The 18,805-nt window shown below is 53.9% G+C and overlaps 3 protein-coding genes across 3 annotated transcripts; all 3 read right to left on the bottom strand.

Annotated features, from left to right (window-relative positions):
- Positions 1-579: 579 nt before the first annotated feature.
- On the bottom strand, positions 580-2,031 carry LOC139589558 (inositol 1,4,5-trisphosphate receptor-interacting protein-like 1). Its single transcript, XM_071425996.1, has one exon. It carries the CDS (start codon positions 2,029-2,031, stop codon positions 580-582), a length of 1,452 nt encoding a protein of 483 aa, XP_071282097.1.
- A 4,710-nt stretch (positions 2,032-6,741) lies between these two features.
- LOC139589557 (inositol 1,4,5-trisphosphate receptor-interacting protein-like 1) lies at positions 6,742-8,193 on the bottom strand. Its single transcript, XM_071425995.1, has one exon. It carries the CDS (start codon positions 8,191-8,193, stop codon positions 6,742-6,744), a length of 1,452 nt encoding a protein of 483 aa, XP_071282096.1.
- A 4,701-nt stretch (positions 8,194-12,894) lies between these two features.
- LOC139589556 (inositol 1,4,5-trisphosphate receptor-interacting protein-like 1) lies at positions 12,895-14,346 on the bottom strand. Its single transcript, XM_071425994.1, has one exon. The coding sequence runs from the start codon at positions 14,344-14,346 to the stop codon at positions 12,895-12,897; it is 1,452 nt and encodes a 483-aa protein (XP_071282095.1).
- Between the last annotated feature and the right edge of the window lie 4,459 nt (positions 14,347-18,805).

The following is an 18,805-nucleotide window of genomic DNA, read 5'->3' as shown; positions in this document are numbered from 1 at the left end:
TATGAAATAAAAATCTGGATTCCTTCGTATACAAAATTTCCGGCCAGCTCCAACGCCGTTGTTCCAACGCTGACGTCAAGACGTCCCTTCCAGGAACATAGAGAGACTCCATCCGTTGACTGATCCTCGGCCAGCAGCCCCCGCTTTTTCTCTTGGTCCTTTTTGCCCCATTTTTTTTCTCTTTCTCTGTCCCACATTCACACTTCTCCCACGCTCTAGATTTTGCCCCTTTTCAAAGGCCAGGAAAGACTGCATGTTGCAGGTCAGCTTTGGAGGCTTTAGCCCTGCACGTGTTCTCTTCATGTGCTTTTTCCGGCATGGGAGAGTAGTGGGAAGCAGGGCTGAATGCGGTCTGGGTGCTTTTTTTGGAAAATGAAATTACAGAAAGACCTAGTCTAAAAGCACCCAGGGCCCTCCACCTGCTGAGGCGGCAGGAGAGCCAGTGGGACCTTCACCAGAGCCTTTGCACGCAACCTCTTCTCAGCCAAATCTGGACTGCAAGGTGGTTCTCTGCTGCCAGCTGTGAACAGCACAAGCACAGCTCTGTGCTCACAGCCACGACTCCTCCCCTTCACTGGGTCAATCTTCAGCAAGAAGGATTCTTTTGTACCACCTTTTCAGAACCTGGTACTCATGGATGGCCTGGGCGTGGGCATCCGGCTGCTGCGCCAGGCGAAGGAGAAGATTGTACGACCCACACGTTTGAACATCTGCAGGTACACGGATGTGCTGAGGGAGCGTCGGGTTCCCCACAATGAAGTGGTTGAGGCGTTTGGCTTGCACACAGAAGCGCAGGCTCTTGATGATATCCTGCAGTCGTTCTAGGAGGTCTCTCCTGCGCCACGATGAGACGGGGATGACATTGAGCAGGTGCATGACAATGGTCTTCATGGTGTAGGTGGAAAAGCTGAAGCCCAGCGGAAGTCGGGTGAAGAACTGCAGGCATTTCAGGTGCAAGCTGTCAGGAGGGGCCTGCCTGGCAATGTGCTTGAAGAATTCAGCCTCTGCCACAGCATAAGACTCGGGCCAGATTGTGCTTGCTGTGTGGGCCTCTCTGGTCTGGCTGCTGACGAAGACGGCTGAGTCGTCTCTCCGCACCCCGAAGAGCATCTCAATCCTGAAGCTTTCCCTGCCGTTGGTCACCTTGAATTGGCAGGAGCGCGTGGAGGGCAGCAGCACTAAGTGCCAGTTGTGTGACTGAGGCAAAGCTGGCCAGATTGCTCTCACCAGTTGGTAGAACCAGCGGGCAGTTTTCTGCACGTCCAGGTAGGAGCCGGTGCACAGGGTGTGCAGGAGGCTGGGACCCTGATTCCTCCTCAGCTCCTCCTCAGGGTGGTGCAGGAAGCACAGCATGTCCTCAGCCTGCTGCTCCCTCCTGCAGGTGCACTCCAGCTGCACGCGGACACGGAAGTTCCTCACGGGCCTCTGCCCTGCACTGTCCAGCTCCAGGTGGAAGCTGTGGCCTCGGGGAGGAGTCATGGGGATGAGCACGCGGTACACCACGTCCTCCTCACGGGGACTCCAGCCCTCAAAGGCACTGCCCACCCCGATGGCTCGTTGCAGGACTGGGTAGAAACTGTTTGACAAGACGTGTCCAAAATAAACCGCGTAATTGTCCATCAGGTTAGTTGTCCACTGACAGCCTCTCTGCAGGTCCTGTACAGGCCACCGGATGCGCTGCATTATAACTCGTCCAACGCGATCGTCAAAATCATCTTCTACTTGGACTGCAAGTGCAACATCGTTGTTTGCTGCAATTTCAGCCTCATTGACAGCTTCGTTTCCAACATCGTCTTCTTCGTTTGCAGCAACATTGCCCGCTTCCTCTTCATTTGCACCACGGTTTTCTTCTTCATCCTCCTCTCTCCTCAGGCTGCTTTTCCACCCAATAAACCACAGGACCAAGATGTAGACCAGGACCACAACAACAGCTAAGAGCAGCAAGAACTGCACCTGCTGCTGCCTATGCCGCTCCACCTCCTGCTCCAGCTGAAGCCTCTCCCATTCCAGGTGTTTGGCACGCACTTCCATGCGCAGACGTGTTTCCTCATCCAATCCCTCAGCCACGGGCTCTGGGTACTGGATGAGGCTTTTCAAGAGCATGAAAAAGAATACCATGGGATCCATGGTCTGCAGGAGGAGGGAGAGAAGTCTGTGAGTGGGGCGGGGAGGGAGGGAACTGCTGCTTGCTGGATAGAGAACAGGATCCTCAGGGATCCTGGCACAGGAAGCACAGGGCCACAGACAGCATGCAGGCAGCAAGGCCTGTCTCAGTGCCCCAGCAGCAGCAGCAGCAGCCGCTGCCCTGTGTCCCGCCCAAGGCTCTCCCATGGGGGGCTGTCCCTGCATGCAGAAGGAGAACCCAGCCCCAGGTGCAGCATTTCTGCCCCAGCCCTTGTTCCCAGCCCAGCCTCCCCGCCACGTGTGCACTCACCGCTTGCCAAAGCAATGCATGGCCAGCGTTACCTGCTGGGGCCTTTTAGAGCTGCCCCCATTGTGACATGTCCCCCGTGATGTCACATGTGTCACAGCATGTCACAACACAGCCAGCCCCACCCTTTTGCCCTGAGCCAACTCCTGGCTCGGGCACTCAGAGTGGCCCTGGTGTACTGCTTAGGGCTGCCCTTGGGGGAAGCTTTTCCTAAGGATTTCCCATTGTTCTCTCTTTTTGTCCTTCTTTTCATCTGCCCTTTACTGGCAACCTCATAGACATCCCTGTTGGAAGGCACCCTTGAGGATCATTGACTCTAAGCTTTGACTCCTCACTGGTTGAGCTGCACTGAAATCTAGGCGTCAGCGCGGTTGAAAAAGTCCCTGAAGATCACACAGTGCAGCTGCAAACTTAACACTGCCTACTGCTCCAATCAGCCAGGTCCCCAAATGCCACATCAACAAGACTGTTATACCTCTCTGAGGGTGGTCACTCCGAGCCATTTCCCTAGGCAGCCTGTTCCCAAGCTTGACACCTTTTGGTTGAGGGAATATTTCCTAGAGATGCAATCGAAACCTCCCCTAGCGCAACGTGAGGTCATTTTCCTCTGCTCATATTGTTTGTTCCCTGGGCTGATAGAATGACTCCCACTAAGCTACAACCTCCCTTCTGGGGCCATCTGCATCGTGTCCGGCATTTGAGCTGTGAAACCAGCTCCTGGCAGGGGAGAGAAACGTGGGGCTTTTGCACTGCACTTCCCGTGTTCCAGTGGGACAGAATGGGTTCTCAGTGGGCAGAAGAATTTCAGGTTGCCCGGAAGGGTTTCCATGGGAGGAGAACCTTTGTGCCAAAAACATCAGCCAAGGGAATCCGTGGCCTTCCGAGCAGAAGGAAAAATCAGAATTTTCCTTGTAGAGAATGGAAAGGTTAGGAGTGAAAGTCAATGCCTGAATGTCCCTGTATGTCCGTGTGGATTTTGCTAACCTGCAAGTCCAGAGTGTCAAGAGGGGTCTCAGCAGCCAAGAAATGCCCTCTTGCTCTGGGGCCTTCCATGGCACGGGCGGCACAAGGGAGAGAGCCCTTGCGTGGCCTTTGCCTTCAGCAAGGCCCCAGTGTGGGCAAACCCTGAATTCCCTGTGGAAGCAGCTCAGATTTACACCGCCCAGCCTGAGGGATGCCAGAGGACAGACAAGGCCAACAAAGGGGCAAGTGCAATGCAGCTTAGGCTCCAGCTTTCTGCCCTTGTGTCTCTGGAGCCTTGGAGGGGAAGGCCGTGTGCCTGGCAGTGACTTTCACCAGCTCTCCTGCTAACGGGCCTGGGCACCCCAGGGCTGCTTGGTCTCAGCACAGGCTGGAGCAGGAAGAAATGATCACCTGGCTTTGGAGACCCCTGAGACAAGCATAGATGATGATGAGTATGCAGAGAAGGCACAATCAGCACTGCACAGCTGCTTCTCTAAGCCATCAATCAAAAAATATTCAAACATTACTCTTTGATTTTTGGGTCTTTGTAAGGTTTTGTTTGAAGCTTTTTCCCCCCCAGGAAAAGGTGTGGCATTTGCCATATTGTACACCTGGATTGGAGTGGTCCATTCTCAGTGCTGCCTACATGGAACTCAAAATTGTTCCTTTGCACATCTCTTTCCCCTGTTACGATGTTTCAGTTCAAGGCACTGATGGGTAACAGCTTTTCTCTCCTCTCACCTTGAGCTCAGGAGCTGGGAGAGCCACCCACCCCCCTCCTGTGACACAGCCTGAGCCTTCAAGTCTTCTGCAGCAGTGTAAGGTGGCATGGTGCCAGTGGCTCGGCTGCCAGCACTGGTGCTCGCCATGCTGGAAGGCTCATCTGTACGGAGTAAGTCAGCTCACAGCTGCCAGCAGCTGGGCTGTGTCCCACTCCACATTGGTCCTGCTATCAAGTCGCAGGGCACAAACCAAACACAGACAAGTTCAACTCGCAACCATGTCCCCGAGTGCCGCTGCCACACATTGCTGAAGTGGCTCAAGCAAGGACAATTGCACCAATTCCTCGGGCAGCCAGTGCCAGTGCTTGACAACACCTTCACAGGAGAAATTTTTCCCTAAAACTTAGTCTAAGCCTCCCATGGCTGAAGGTGAGGCCATTTCCTCTTGTCCTCTCCCTTGGTTCCTGGGAGCAGAGGCTGACCTGCACCAGCCCCACCCTGCTGTGTGGGAGCTGCAGAGAGTGAGAAGGCTCCTGCGTGATCCTGACTGTGGCTGCAGCCATGTGTGCCCCTGTGTCTGTGCCCGGCACTGCCGGCCCTGCTGCCCTGCTCCCGGAGCCCTGTCCCCGGGCAGAGCCGCTCCCTGGCCGGGCACAGCCCCATGGGCTGCTCCCTGCTGCGGCCTTGGCTGGCCCCAGAGCCGGCTCCCCCTGCAGCTGGCCCCGGGCTGGCCGCGTGTCCCCAGCCGGCTGTGCCCGGGCAGCTGCCTCAGCCGTGAGGGCTGCAGAGCTGCGGGAGCCCAGGCCTCTCTGCCGGCCACCCTGCAGAGCGCCCAGCTCCAGCTGGCAGGGCCTCAGTGCCCCCCCTGTGCCCTCCCACACGCACCGACAGCCCAGGCCCCGCTTGCTGCCCTCATGGCGGCACTCCTGGCCCCAGCGCTCTCCAAGGCCTTCTCCAGGGGCGCCTTCCTGCGGCCTTTCAGTCCCTGCCCGGGAGCCAGCAGAGACCTGCACGGGGGCTGTTGGCAAGGGCCCGCAGGGACAGCGCCAGGGCCAGTGGCTTCCCAGTGACACAGGACAGCCTTAGGCTGGAGATGGGCAAGGAATTCTGGCCTCAGAGGCTGCTGAGGCCTGGCCCACGCTGCCCACAGGAGCTCTGGCTGCCCCATCCCTGGCCGTCTTCCAGGCCAGCTTGGATGCGCCTTGTGGCAACCTGGCCTGGCGGAAGGTGTCCCTGCCCTTGGCAGCAGGGCTGGAACAAGACAATTTCTAAGGACCCTTCCAAGCCAAGCCATTCTGGGATTCTGTGATCTGAGGGGCTGGCTTGGCTTGGCTTAATTTCTGCTTAGAGCCAATTCAGCACTCTCAGTTTGGTTGAGTTCAAGGCGCCTGTTCAAGATCCCAGATTCACAGTGGGTGACATTTACCACTACTCTAGGCCTTGCTGAGATCAATAAAGTCTTGCACACAGCAGATCCTGGAAAATTGCATTTTATTGAAACAAGAGCAAAGAATTTTCCAGCTTACCGCTCTTAAATGTGCTAACTATAGGGCATATATATGGTTCACAACAGATAGGGACAGTAGATATGGCTATATACGTATCAAAAAATTGTATGAGAAACGTAATATATTCTAATATATTATAGCCATGGGGTAATATATACAGGCATAGGGTGTATAATACATATGACACAGTTCTATTCAAATCTAATTTTAACAGCATGTATATATCATAGGTATCTTATCTATGTTATAAATATCTCTCTTTTATGGAAAACACCTTCCAGACATAAACATACTAAAAGCAACAATATGTGTCATAACAGATAGTGACCCTAAATATGCCCTCTACTGTTAGTATTTACACATAATTACATATTCAACTCTTTAAAATTACTTCTTATCCTTACATCATAACTACACATTTCATATATTTTATATTATTTCTCTAAGTATATCGTTTTGGTTTATGGTAGTTTAGTAGTATATATAATTTATAAATATTATAGTCTATAATAGGAATACACTATATATCTATGAAATAAAAATCTGGATTCCTTCGTATACAAAATTTCCGGCCAGCTCCAACGCCGTTGTTCCAACGCTGACGTCAAGACGTCCCTTCCAGGAACATAGAGAGACTCCATCCGTTGACTGATCCTCGGCCAGCAGCCCCCGCTTTTTCTCTTGGTCCTTTTTGCCCCATTTTTTTTCTCTTTCTCTGTCCCACATTCACACTTCTCCCATGCTCTAGATTTTGCCCCTTTTCAATGGCCAGGAAAGACTGTATGTTGCAGGTCGGCTTTGGAGGCTTTAGCCCTGCACGTACGGCACGTGTTCTCTTCATGTGCTTTTTCCGGCATGGGAGAGTAGTGGTAAGCAGGGCTGAATGCGGTCTGGGTGCTTTTTTTGGAAAATGAAATTACAGAAAGACCTAGTCTAAAAGCACCCAGGGCCCTCCACCTGCTGAGGCAGCAGGAGAGCCAGTGGGACCTTCACCAGAGCCTTTGCACGCAACCTCTTCTCAGCCAAATCTGGACTGCAAGGTGGTTCTCTGCTGCCAGCTGTGAACAGCACAAGCACAGCTCTGTGCTCACAGCCACGACTCCTCCCCTTCACTGGGTCAATCTTCAGCAAGAAGGATTCTTTTGTACCACCTTTTCAGAACCTGGTACTCATGGATGGCCTGGGCGTGGGCATCCGGCTGCTGCGCCAGGCGAAGGAGAAGATTGTACGACCCACACGTTTGAACATCTGCAGGTACACGGATGTGCTGAGGGAGCGTCGGGTTCCCCACAATGAAGTGGTTGAGGCGTTTGGCTTGCACACAGAAGCGCAGGCTCTTGATGATATCCTGCAGTCGTTCTAGGAGGTCTCTCCTGCGCCACGATGAGACGGGGATGACATTGAGCAGGTGCATGACAATGGTCTTCATGGTGTAGGTGGAAAAGCTGAAGCCCAGCGGAAGTCGGGTGAAGAACTGCAGGCATTTCAGGTGCAAGCTGTCAGGAGGGGCCTGCCTGGCAATGTGCTTGAAGAATTCAGCCTCTGCCACAGCATAAGACTCGGGCCAGATTGTGCTTGCTGTGTGGGCCTCTCTGGTCTGGCTGCTGACGAAGACGGCTGAGTCGTCTCTCCGCACCCCGAAGAGCATCTCAATCCTGAAGCTTTCCCTGCCGTTGGTCACCTTGAATTGGCAGGAGCGCGTGGAGGGCAGCAGCACTAAGTGCCAGTTGTGTGACTGAGGCAAAGCTGGCCAGATTGCTCTCACCAGTTGGTAGAACCAGCGGGCAGTTTTCTGCACGTCCAGGTAGGAGCCGGTGCACAGGGTGTGCAGGAGGCTGGGACCCTGATTCCTCCTCAGCTCCTCCTCAGGGTGGTGCAGGAAGCACAGCATGTCCTCAGCCTGCTGCTCCCTCCTGCAGGTGCACTCCAGCTGCACGCGGACACGGAAGTTCCTCACGGGCCTCTGCCCTGCACTGTCCAGCTCCAGGTGGAAGCTGTGGCCTCGGGGAGGAGTCATGGGGATGAGCACGCGGTACACCACGTCCTCCTCACGGGGACTCCAGCCCTCAAAGGCACTGCCCACCCCGATGGCTCGTTGCAGGACTGGGTAGAAACTGTTTGACAAGACGTGTCCAAAATAAACCGCGTAATTGTCCATCAGGTTAGTTGTCCACTCACAGCCTCTCTGCAGGTCCTGTACAGGCCACCGGATGCGCTGCATTATAACTCGTCCAACGCGATCGTCAAAATCATCTTCTACTTGGACTGCAAGTGCAACATCGTTGTTTGCTGCAATTTCAGCCTCATTGACAGCTTCGTTTCCAACATCGTCTTCTTCATTTGCAGCAACATTGCCCGCTTCCTCTTCATTTGCACCACGGTTTTCTTCTTCATCCTCCTCTCTCCTCAGGCTGCTTTTCCACCCAATAAACCACAGGACCAAGATGTAGACCAGGACCACAACAACAGCTAAGAGCAGCAAGAACTGCACCTGCTGCTGCCTATGCCGCTCCACCTCCTGCTCCAGCTGAAGCCTCTCCCGTTCCAGGTGTTTGGCACGCACTTCCATGCGCAGACGTGTTTCCTCATCCAATCCCTCAGCCACGGGCTCTGGGTACTGGATGAGGCTTTTCAAGAGCATGAAAAAGAACACTATGGGATCCATGGTCTGCAGGAGGAGGGAGAGAAGTCTGTGAGTGGGGCGGGGAGGGAGGGAACTGCTGCTTGCTGGATAGAGAACAGGACCCTCAGGGATCCTGGCACAGGAAGCACAGGGCCACAGACAGCATGCAGGCAGCAAGGCCTGTCTCAGTGCCCCAGCAGCAGCAGCAGCCGCTGCCCTGTGGCCTGCCCAAGGCTCTCCCATGAGGGGCTGTCCCTGCATGCAGAAGGAGAACCCAGCCCCAGGTGCAGCATTTCTGCCCCAGCCCTTGTTCCCAGCCTAGCCTCCCCGCCACGTGTGCACTCACCGCTTGCCAAAGCAATGCATGGCCAGCGTTACCTGCTGGGGCCTTTTAGAGCTGCCCCCATTATGACATGTCCCCCGTGATGTCACATGTGTCACAGCATGTCACAATACAGCCAGCCCCACCCTTTTGCCCTGAGCCAACTCCTGGCTCGGGCACTCAGAGTGGCCCTGGTGTACTGCTTAGGGCTGCCCTTGGGGGAAGCTTTTCCTAAGGATTTCCCATTGTTCTCTCTTTTTGTCCTTCTTTTCATCTGCCCTTTACTGGCAACCTCATAGACATCCCTGTTGGAAGGCACCCTTGAGGATCATTGACTCTAAGCTTTGACTCCTCACTGGTTGAGCTGCACTGAAATCTAGGTGTCAGCGCGGTTGAAAAAGTCCCTGAAGATCACACAGTGCAGCTGCAAAGTTAACACTGCCTACTGCTCCAATCAGCCAGGTCCCCAAATGCCACATCAACAAGACTGTTATACCTCTCTGAGGGTGGTCACTCCGAGCCATTTCCCTAGGCAGCCTGTTCCCAAGCTTGGCACCTTTTGCTTGAGGGAATATTTCCTAGAGATGCAATCGAAACCTCCCCTAGCGCAACTTGAGGTCATTTTCCTCTGCTCATACTGTTTGTTCCCTGGGCTGATAGAATGACTCCCACTAAGCTACAACCTCCCTTCTGGGGCCATCAGTATCGTGTCCGGCATTTGAGCTGTGAAACCAGCTCCTGGCAGGGGAGAGAAACGTGGGGCTTTTGCACGGCACTTCCCGTGTTCCAGTGGGACAGAATGGGTTCTCAGTGGGCAGAAGAATTTCAGGTTGCCCGGAAGGGTTTCCATGGGAGGAGAACCTTTGTGCCAAAAACATCAGCCAAGGGAATCCGTGGCCTTCAGAGCAGAAGGAAAAATCAGAATTTTCCTTGTAGAGAATGGAAAGGTTAGGAGTGAAAGTCAATGCTGGAATGTCCCCGTATGTCCATGTGGTTTTTTCTAACCTGCAAGTCCAGAGTGTCAAGAGGGGCCTCAGCAGCCAAGAAATGCCCTCTTGCTCTGGGGCCTTCCATGGCACGGGCGGCACAAGGGAGAGAGCCCTTGCGTGGCCTTTGCCTTCAGCAAGGCCCCAGTGTGGGCAAACCCTGAATTCCCTGTGGAAGCAGCTCAGATTTACACCGCCCAGCCTGAGGGATGCCAGAGGACAGACAAGGCCAACAAGGTGCAAGTGCAATGCAGCTTAGGCTCCAGCTTTCTGCCCTTGTGTCTCTGGAGCCTTGGAGGGGAAGGCCGTGTGCCTGGCAGTGACTTTCACCAGCTCTCCTGCTAACGGGCCTGGGCACCCCAGGGCTGCTTGGTCTCAGCACAGGCTGGAGCAGGAAGAAATGATCACCTGGCTTTGGAGACCCCTGAGACAAGCATAGATGATGAGTATGCAGAGAAGGCACAATCAGCACTGCACAGCTGCTTCTCTCAGCCATCAATCACAAAATATTCAAACAATACTGTCTGGGTTTGGGGTCTTTGTTGTGTTTCATTTAAAGCTTTTTCCCCCCCCAGGAAAAACGTGTGGCATTTGCCATATTGCCGTACACCTGGATTGGAGTGGTCCATTCTCAGTGCTGCCTACATGGAACTCAAAATTGTGCCTTTGCACATCTCTTTGCCCTGTTACCATGTTTCAGTTCAAGGCACTGATGGGTAACAGCTTTTCTCTCCTCTCACCTTGAGCTCAGGAGCTGGGAGAGCCACCCACCCCCCTCCTGTGACACAGCCTGAGCCTTCAAGTCTTCTGCAGCAGTGTAAGGTGGCATGGTGCCAGTGGCTCGGCTGCCAGCACTGGTGCTCGCCATGCTGGAAGGCTCATCTGTACGGAGTAAGTCAGCTCACAGCTGCCAGCAGCTGGGCTGTGTCCCACTCCACATTGGTCCTGCTATCAAGTCGCAGGGCACAAACCAAACACAGACAAGTTCAACTCGCAACCATGTCCCCGAGTGCCGCTGCCACACATTGCTGAAGTGGCTCAAGCAAGGACAATTGCACCAATTCCTCGGGCAGCCAGTGCCAGTGCTTGACAACACCTTCACAGGAGAAATTTTTCCCTAAAACTTAGTCTAAGCCTCCCATGGCTGAAGGTGAGGCCATTTCCTCTTGTCCTCTCCCTTGGTTCCTGGGAGCAGAGGCTGACCTGCACCAGCCCCACCCTGCTGTGTGGGAGCTGCAGAGAGTGAGAAGGCTCCTGCGTGATCCTGACTGTGGCTGCAGCCATGTGTGCCCCTGTGTCTGTGCCCGGCACTGCCGGCCCTGCTGCCCTGCTCCCGGAGCCCTGTCCCCGGACAGAGCCGCTCCCTGGCCGGGCACAGCCCCATGGGCTGCTCCCTGCTGCGGCCTGGGCTGGCCCCAGAGCCGGCTCCCCCTGCAGCTGGCCCCAGGCTGGCCGCGTGTCCCCAGCCGGCTGTGCCCGGGCAGCTGCCTCAGCCGTGAGGGCTGCAGAGCTGCGGGAGCCCAGGCCTCTCTGCCGGCCACCCTGCAGAGCTCCCAGCTCCAGCTGGCAGGGCCTCAGTGCCCGCCCTGTGCCCTCCCAAACGCACCGACAGCCCAGGCCCTGCTTGCTGCCCTCATGGCGGCACTCCTGGCCCCAGCGCTCTCCAAGGCCTTCTCCAGGGGCGCCTTCCTGCGGCCTTTCAGTCCCTGCCCGGGAGCCAGCAGAGACCTGCACGGGGGCTGTTGGCAAGGGCCCGCAGGGACAGCGCCAGGGCCAGTGGCTTCCCAGTGACACAGGACAGCCTTAGGCTGGAGATGGGCGAGGAATTCTGGCCTCAGAGGCTGCTGAGGCCTGGCCCACGCTGCCCACAGGAGCTGTGGCTGCCCCATCCCTGGCCGTCTTCCAGGCCAGCTTGGATGCGCCTTGTGGCAGCCTGGCCTGGCGGAAGGTGTCCCTGCCCTTGGCAGCAGGGCTGGAACAAGACAATTTCTAAGGACCCTTCCAAGCCAAGCCATTCTGGGATTCTGTGATCTGAGGGGCTGGCTTGGCTTGGCTTAATTTCTGCTTAGAGCCAATTCAGCACTCTCAGTTTGGTTGAGTTCAAGGCGTCTGTTCAAGATCCCAGATTCACAGTGGGTGACATTTACCACTACTCTAGGCCTTGCTGAGATCAATAAAGTCTTGCGCTACAGCAAGATCCTGTAAAATTGCATTTTATTGAAACAAGAGCAAAGAATTTTCCAGCTCACCGCTCTTAAATGCGCTAACTATAGGGCATATATATGGTTCACAACACATAGCGACAGTAGATATGGCTATATATGTATCTAAAAATTGTATGAGAAACGTAATATATTCTAATATATTATAGCCATGGGGTAATATATACGGGCATGGGGTGTATAATACATATTACACAGTTCTATTCAAATCTAATTTTAACAGCATGTATATATCATATGTATCTTATCTATGTTATAAATACCTCTCTTTTATGGAAAACACCTTCCAGACATAAACATACTAAAAGCAACAATATGTGTCATAACAGATAGTGACCCTAAATATGCCCTCTACTGTTAGTATTTACACATAATTACATATTCAACTCTTTAAAATTACTTTTTATCCTGACATCATAACTACACATTTCATATATTTTATATTATTTCTCTAAGTATACCATTTTGGTTTATGGTAGTTTAGTGGTATATATAATTTATAAATATTATAGTCTATAATAGGAATACACTATATATCTATGAAATAAAAATCTGGATTCCTTCGTATACAAAATTTCCGGCCAGCTCCAACGCCGTTGTTCCAACGCTGACGTCAAGACGTCCCTTCCAGGAACATAGAGAGACTCCATCCGTTGACTGATCCTCGGCCAGCAGCCCCCGCTTTTTCTCTTGGTCCTTTTTGCCCCATTTTTTTTCTCTTTCTCTGTCCCACATTCACACTTCTCCCACGCTCTAGATTTTGCCCCTTTTCAAAGGCCAGGAAAGACTGCATGTTGCAGGTCAGCTTTGGAGGCTTTAGCCCTGCACGTGTTCTCTTCATGTGCTTTTTCCGGCATGGGAGAGTAGTGGGAAGCAGGGCTGAATGCGGTCTGGGTGCTTTTTTTGGAAAATGAAATTACAGAAAGACCTAGTCTAAAAGCACCCAGGGCCCTCCACCTGCTGAGGCGGCAGGAGAGCCAGTGGGACCTTCACCAGAGCCTTTGCACGCAACCTCTTCTCAGCCAAATCTGGACTGCAAGGTGGTTCTCTGCTGCCAGCTGTGAACAGCACAAGCACAGCTCTGTGCTCACAGCCACGACTCCTCCCCTTCACTGGGTCAATCTTCAGCAAGAAGGATTCTTTTGTACCACCTTTTCAGAACCTGGTACTCATGGATGGCCTGGGCGTGGGCATCCGGCTGCTGCGCCAGGCGAAGGAGAAGATTGTACGACCCACACGTTTGAACATCTGCAGGTACACGGATGTGCTGAGGGAGCGTCGGGTTCCCCACAATGAAGTGGTTGAGGCGTTTGGCTTGCACACAGAAGCGCAGGCTCTTGATGATATCCTGCAGTCGTTCTAGGAGGTCTCTCCTGCGCCACGATGAGACGGGGATGACATTGAGCAGGTGCATGACAATGGTCTTCATGGTGTAGGTGGAAAAGCTGAAGCCCAGCGGAAGTCGGGTGAAGAACTGCAGGCATTTCAGGTGCAAGCTGTCAGGAGGGGCCTGCCTGGCAATGTGCTTGAAGAATTCAGCCTCTGCCACAGCATAAGACTCGGGCCAGATTGTGCTTGCTGTGTGGGCCTCTCTGGTCTGGCTGCTGACGAAGACGGCTGAGTCGTCTCTCCGCACCCCGAAGAGCATCTCAATCCTGAAGCTTTCCCTGCCGTTGGTCACCTTGAATTGGCAGGAGCGCGTGGAGGGCAGCAGCACTAAGTGCCAGTTGTGTGACTGAGGCAAAGCTGGCCAGATTGCTCTCACCAGTTGGTAGAACCAGCGGGCAGTTTTCTGCACGTCCAGGTAGGAGCCGGTGCACAGGGTGTGCAGGAGGCTGGGACCCTGATTCCTCCTCAGCTCCTCCTCAGGGTGGTGCAGGAAGCACAGCATGTCCTCAGCCTGCTGCTCCCTCCTGCAGGTGCACTCCAGCTGCACGCGGACACGGAAGTTCCTCACGGGCCTCTGCCCTGCACTGTCCAGCTCCAGGTGGAAGCTGTGGCCTCGGGGAGGAGTCATGGGGATGAGCACGCGGTACACCACGTCCTCCTCACGGGGACTCCAGCCCTCAAAGGCACTGCCCACCCCGATGGCTCGTTGCAGGACTGGGTAGAAACTGTTTGACAAGACGTGTCCAAAATAAACCGCGTAATTGTCCATCAGGTTAGTTGTCCACTCACAGCCTCTCTGCAGGTCCTGTACAGGCCACCGGATGCGCTGCATTATAACTCGTCCAACGCGATCGTCAAAATCATCTTCTACTTGGACTGCAAGTGCAACATCGTTGTTTGCTGCAATTTCAGCCTCATTGACAGCTTCGTTTCCAACATCGTCTTCTTCATTTGCAGCAACATTGCCCGCTTCCTCTTCATTTGCACCACGGTTTTCTTCTTCATCCTCCTCTCTCCTCAGGCTGCTTTTCCACCCAATAAACCACAGGACCAAGATGTAGACCAGGACCACAACAACAGCTAAGAGCAGCAAGAACTGCACCTGCTGCTGGCTATGCCGCTCCACCTCCTGCTCCAGCTGAAGCCTCTCCCGTTCCAGGTGTTTGGCACGCACTTCCATGCGCAGACGTGTTTCCTCATCCAATCCCTCAGCCACGGGCTCTGGGTACTGGATGAGGCTTTTCAAGAGCATGAAAAAGAACACTATGGGATCCATGGTCTGCAGGAGGAGGGAGAGAAGTCTGTGAGTGGGGCGGGGAGGGAGGGAACTGCTGCTTGCTGGATAGAGAACAGGACCCTCAGGGATCTGGGCACAGGAAGCACAGGGCCACAGACAGCATGCAGGCAGCAAGGCCTGTCTCAGTGCCCCAGCAGCAGCAGCAGCAGCCACTGCCCTGTGGCCTGCCCAAGGCTCTCCCATGAGGGGCTGTCCCTGCATGCAGAAGGAGAACCCAGCCCCAGGTGCAGCATTTCTGCCCCAGCCCTTGTTCCCAGCCCAGCCTCCCCGCCACGTGTGCACTCACCGCTTGCCAAAGCAATGCATGGCCAGCGTTACCTGCTGGGGCCTTTTAGAGCTGCCCCCATTGTGACATGTCCCCCGTGATGTCACATGTGTCACAGCATGTCACAATACAGCCAGCCCCACCCTTTTGCCCTGAGCCAACTCCTGGCTCGGGTACTCAGAGTGGCCCTGGTGTACTGCTTAGGGCTGCCCTTGGGGGAAGCTTTTCCAAAGGATTTCCCATTGTTCTCTCTTTTTGTCATTCTTTTCATCTGCCCTTTACTGGCAATCTCATAGACATCCCTGTTGGAAGGCCCCCTTGAGGATCATTGACTCTAAGCTTTGACTCCTCACTGGTTGAGCTGCACTGAAATCTAGGTGTCAGCGCGGTTGAAAAAGTCCCTGAAGATCACACAGTGCAGCTGCAAAGTTAGCACTGCCTACTGCTCCAATCAGCCAGGTCCCCAAATGCCACATCAACAAGACTGTTATACCTCTCTGAGGGTGGTCACTCCGAGCCATTTCCCTAGGCAGCCTGTTCCCAAGCTTGGCACCTTTTGCTTGAGGGAATATTTCCTAGAGATGCAATCGAAACCTCCCCTAGCGCAACTTGAGGTCATTTTCCTCTGCTCATACTGTTTGTTCCCTGGGCTGATAGAATGACTCCCACTAAGCTACAACCTCCCTTCTGGGGCCATCAGTATCGTGTCCGGCATTTGAGCTGTGAAACCAGCTCCTGGCAGGGGAGAGAAACGTGGGGCTTTTGCACGGCACTTCCCGTGTTCCAGTGGGACAGAATGGGTTCTCAGTGGGCAGAAGAATTTCAGGTTGCCCGGAAGGGTTTCCATGGGAGGAGAACCTTTGTGCCAAAAACATCAGCCAAGGGAATCCGTGGCCTTCCGAGCAGAAGGAAAAATCAGAATTTTCCTTGTAGAGAATGGAAAGGTTAGGAGTGAAAGTCAATGCTGGAATGTCCCCGTGGTCATGTCCATGTGGTTTTTTCTAACCTGCAAGTCCAGAGTGTCAAGAGGGGCCTCAGCAGCCAAGAAATGCCCTCTTGCTCTGGGGCCTTCCATGGCACGGGCAGCACAAGGGAGAGAGCCCTTGCGTGGCCTTTGCCTTCAGCAAGGCCCCAGTGTGGGCAAACCCTGAATTCCCTGTGGAAGCAGCTCAGATTTACACCGCCCAGCCTGAGGGATGCCAGAGGACAGACAAGGCCAACAAGGTGCAAGTGCAATGCAGCTTAGGCTCCAGCTTTCTGCCCTTGTGTCTCTGGAGCCTTGGAGGGGAAGGCCGTGTGCCTGGCAGTGACTTTCACCAGCTCTCCTGCTAACGGGCCTGGGCACCCCAGGGCTGCTTGGTCTCAGCACAGGCTGGAGCAGGAAGAAATGATCACCTGGCTTTGGAGACCCCTGAGACAAGCATAGATGATGATGAGTATGCAGAGAAGGCACAATCAGCACTGCACAGCTGCTTCTCTCAGCCATCAATCACAAAATATTCAAACAATACTGTCTGGGTTTGGGGTCTTTGTTGTGTTTCATTTAAAGCTTTTTCCCCCCCCAGGAAAAACGTGTGGCATTTGCCATATTGCCGTACACCTGGATTGGAGTGGTCCATTCTCAGTGCTGCCTACATGGAACTCAAAATTGTGCCTTTGCACATCTCTTTGCCCTGTTACCATGTTTCAGTTCAAGGCACTGATGGGTAACAGCTTTTCTCTCCTCTCACCTTGAGCTCAGGAGCTGGGAGAGCCACCCACCCCCCTCCTGTGACACAGCCTGAGCCTTCAAGTCTTCTGCAGCAGTGTAAGGTGGCATGGTGCCAGTGGCTCGGCTGCCAGCACTGGTGCTCGCCATGGTGGAAGGCTCATCTGTACGGAGTAAGTCAGCTCACAGCTGCCAGCAGCTGGGCTGTGTCCCACTCCACATTGGTCCTGCTATCAAGTCGCAGGGCACAAACCTAACACGGACAAGTTCAACTCGCAACCATGTCCCCGAGTGCCGCTGCCACACATTGCTGAAGTGGCTCAAGCAAGGACAATTGCACCAATTCCTCGGGCAGCCAGTGCCAGTGCTTGACAACACTTTCACAGGAGAAATTTTTCCCTAAAACTTAGTCTAAGCCTCCCATGGCTGAAGGTGAGGCCATTTTCCTCTTGTCCTCTCCCTTGGTTCCTGGGAGCAGAGGCTGACCTGCACCAGCCCCACCCTGCTGTGTGGGAGCTGCAGAGAGTGAGAAGGCTCCTGTGTGATCCTGACTGTGGCTGCAGCCATGTGTGCCCCTGTGTCTGTGCCCGGCACTGCCGGCCCTGCTGCCCTGCTCCCGGAGCCCTGTCCCCGGGCAGAGCCGCTCCCTGGCCGGGCACAGCCCCACGGGCTGCTCCCTGCTGCGGCCTGGGCTGGCCCCAGAGCCGGCTCCCCCTGCAGCTGGCCCCGGGCTGGCCGCGTGTCCCCAGCCGGCTGTGCCCGGGCAGCTGCCTCAGCCGTGAGGGCTGCAGAGCTGCGGGAGCCCAGGCCTCTCTGCCGGCCACCCTGCAGAGCTCCCAGCTCCAGCTGGCAGGGCCTCAGTGCCCGCCCTGTGCCCTCCCATACGCACCGACAGCCCAGGCCCCGCTTGCTGCCCTCATGGCGGCACTCCTGGCCCCAGCGCTCTCCAAGGCCTTCTCCAGGGGCGCCTTCCTGCGGCCTTTCAGTCCCTGCCCGGGAGCCAGCAGAGACCTGCACGGGGGCTGTTGGCAAGGGCCCGCAGGGACAGCGCCAGGGCCAGTGGCTTCCCAGTGACACAGGACAGCCTTAGGCTGGAGATGGGCGAGGAATTCTGGCTGAGGCTGGCCCACGCTGCCCACAGGAGCTGTGGCTGCCCCACGCTGCTGAGGCCTGGCCCACGCTGCCCACAGGAGCTGTGGCTGCCCCATCCCTGGCCGTCTTCCAGGCCAGCTTGGATGCGCCTTGTGGCAGCCTGGCCTGGCGGAAGGTGTCCCTGCCCTTGGCAGCAGGGCTGGAACAAGACAATTTCTAAGGACCCTTCCAAGCCAAGCCATTCTGGGATTCTGTGATCTGAGGGGCTGGCTTGGCTTGGCTTAATTTCTGCTTAGAGCCAATTCAGCACTCTCAGTTTGGTTGAGTTCAAGGCGTCTGTTCAAGATCCCAGATTCACAGTGGGTGACATTTACCACTACTCTAGGCCTTGCTGAGATCAATAAAGTCTTGCACACAGCAGATCCTGTAAAATTGCATTTTATTGAAACAAGAGCAAAGAATTTTCCAGCTCACCGCTCTTAAATGCGCTAACTATAGGGCATATATATGGTTCACAACAGATAGGGACAGTCGATATGGCTATATATGTATCTAAAAATTGTATGAGTAACGTAATATATTCTAATATATTATAGGCATGGGGTAATATATACGGGCATGGGGTGTATAATACATATTACACAGTTCTATTCAAATCTAATTTTAACAGCATGTATATATCATATGTATCTTATCTATGTTATAAATACCTCTCTTTTATGGAAAACACCTTCCAGACATAAACATACTAAAAGCAACAATATGTGTCATAACAGATAGTGACCCTAAATATGCCCTCTACTGTTAGTATTTACACATAATTACATATTCAACTCTTTAAAATTACTTTTTATCCTTACATCATAACTACACATTTCATATATTTTATATTATTTCTCTAAGTATACCATTTTGGTTTATGGTAGTTTAGTGGTATATATAATTTATAAATATTATAGTCTATAATAGCAATACACTATATATCTATGAAAGAAAAATCTGGATTCCTTCGTATACAAAATTTCCGGCCAGCTCCAACGCCGTTGTTCCAACGCTGACGTCAAGACGTCCCTTCCAGGAACATAGAGAGACTCCATCCGTTGACTGATCCTCGGCCAGCAGCCCCCGCTTTTTCTCTTGGTCCTTTTTGCCCCATTTTTTTTCTCTTTCTCTGTCCCACATTCACACTTCTCCCACGCTCTAGATTTTGCCCCTTTTCAAAGGCCAGGAAAGACTGCATGTTGCAGGTCAGCTTTGGAGGCTTTAGCCCTGCACGT

The sequence above is a fragment of the Agelaius tricolor genome, unplaced genomic scaffold (assembly GCF_023055355.1).
Source record: "Agelaius tricolor isolate 1412-34295 unplaced genomic scaffold, bAgeTri1.0.p SCAF_5, whole genome shotgun sequence".
In the NCBI taxonomy this organism is placed as follows: Eukaryota; Metazoa; Chordata; class Aves; order Passeriformes; family Icteridae; genus Agelaius; species Agelaius tricolor.
Note: the sequence above shows the minus strand (reverse complement) of the source record. Positions and strands in the feature narration are given on the sequence as shown.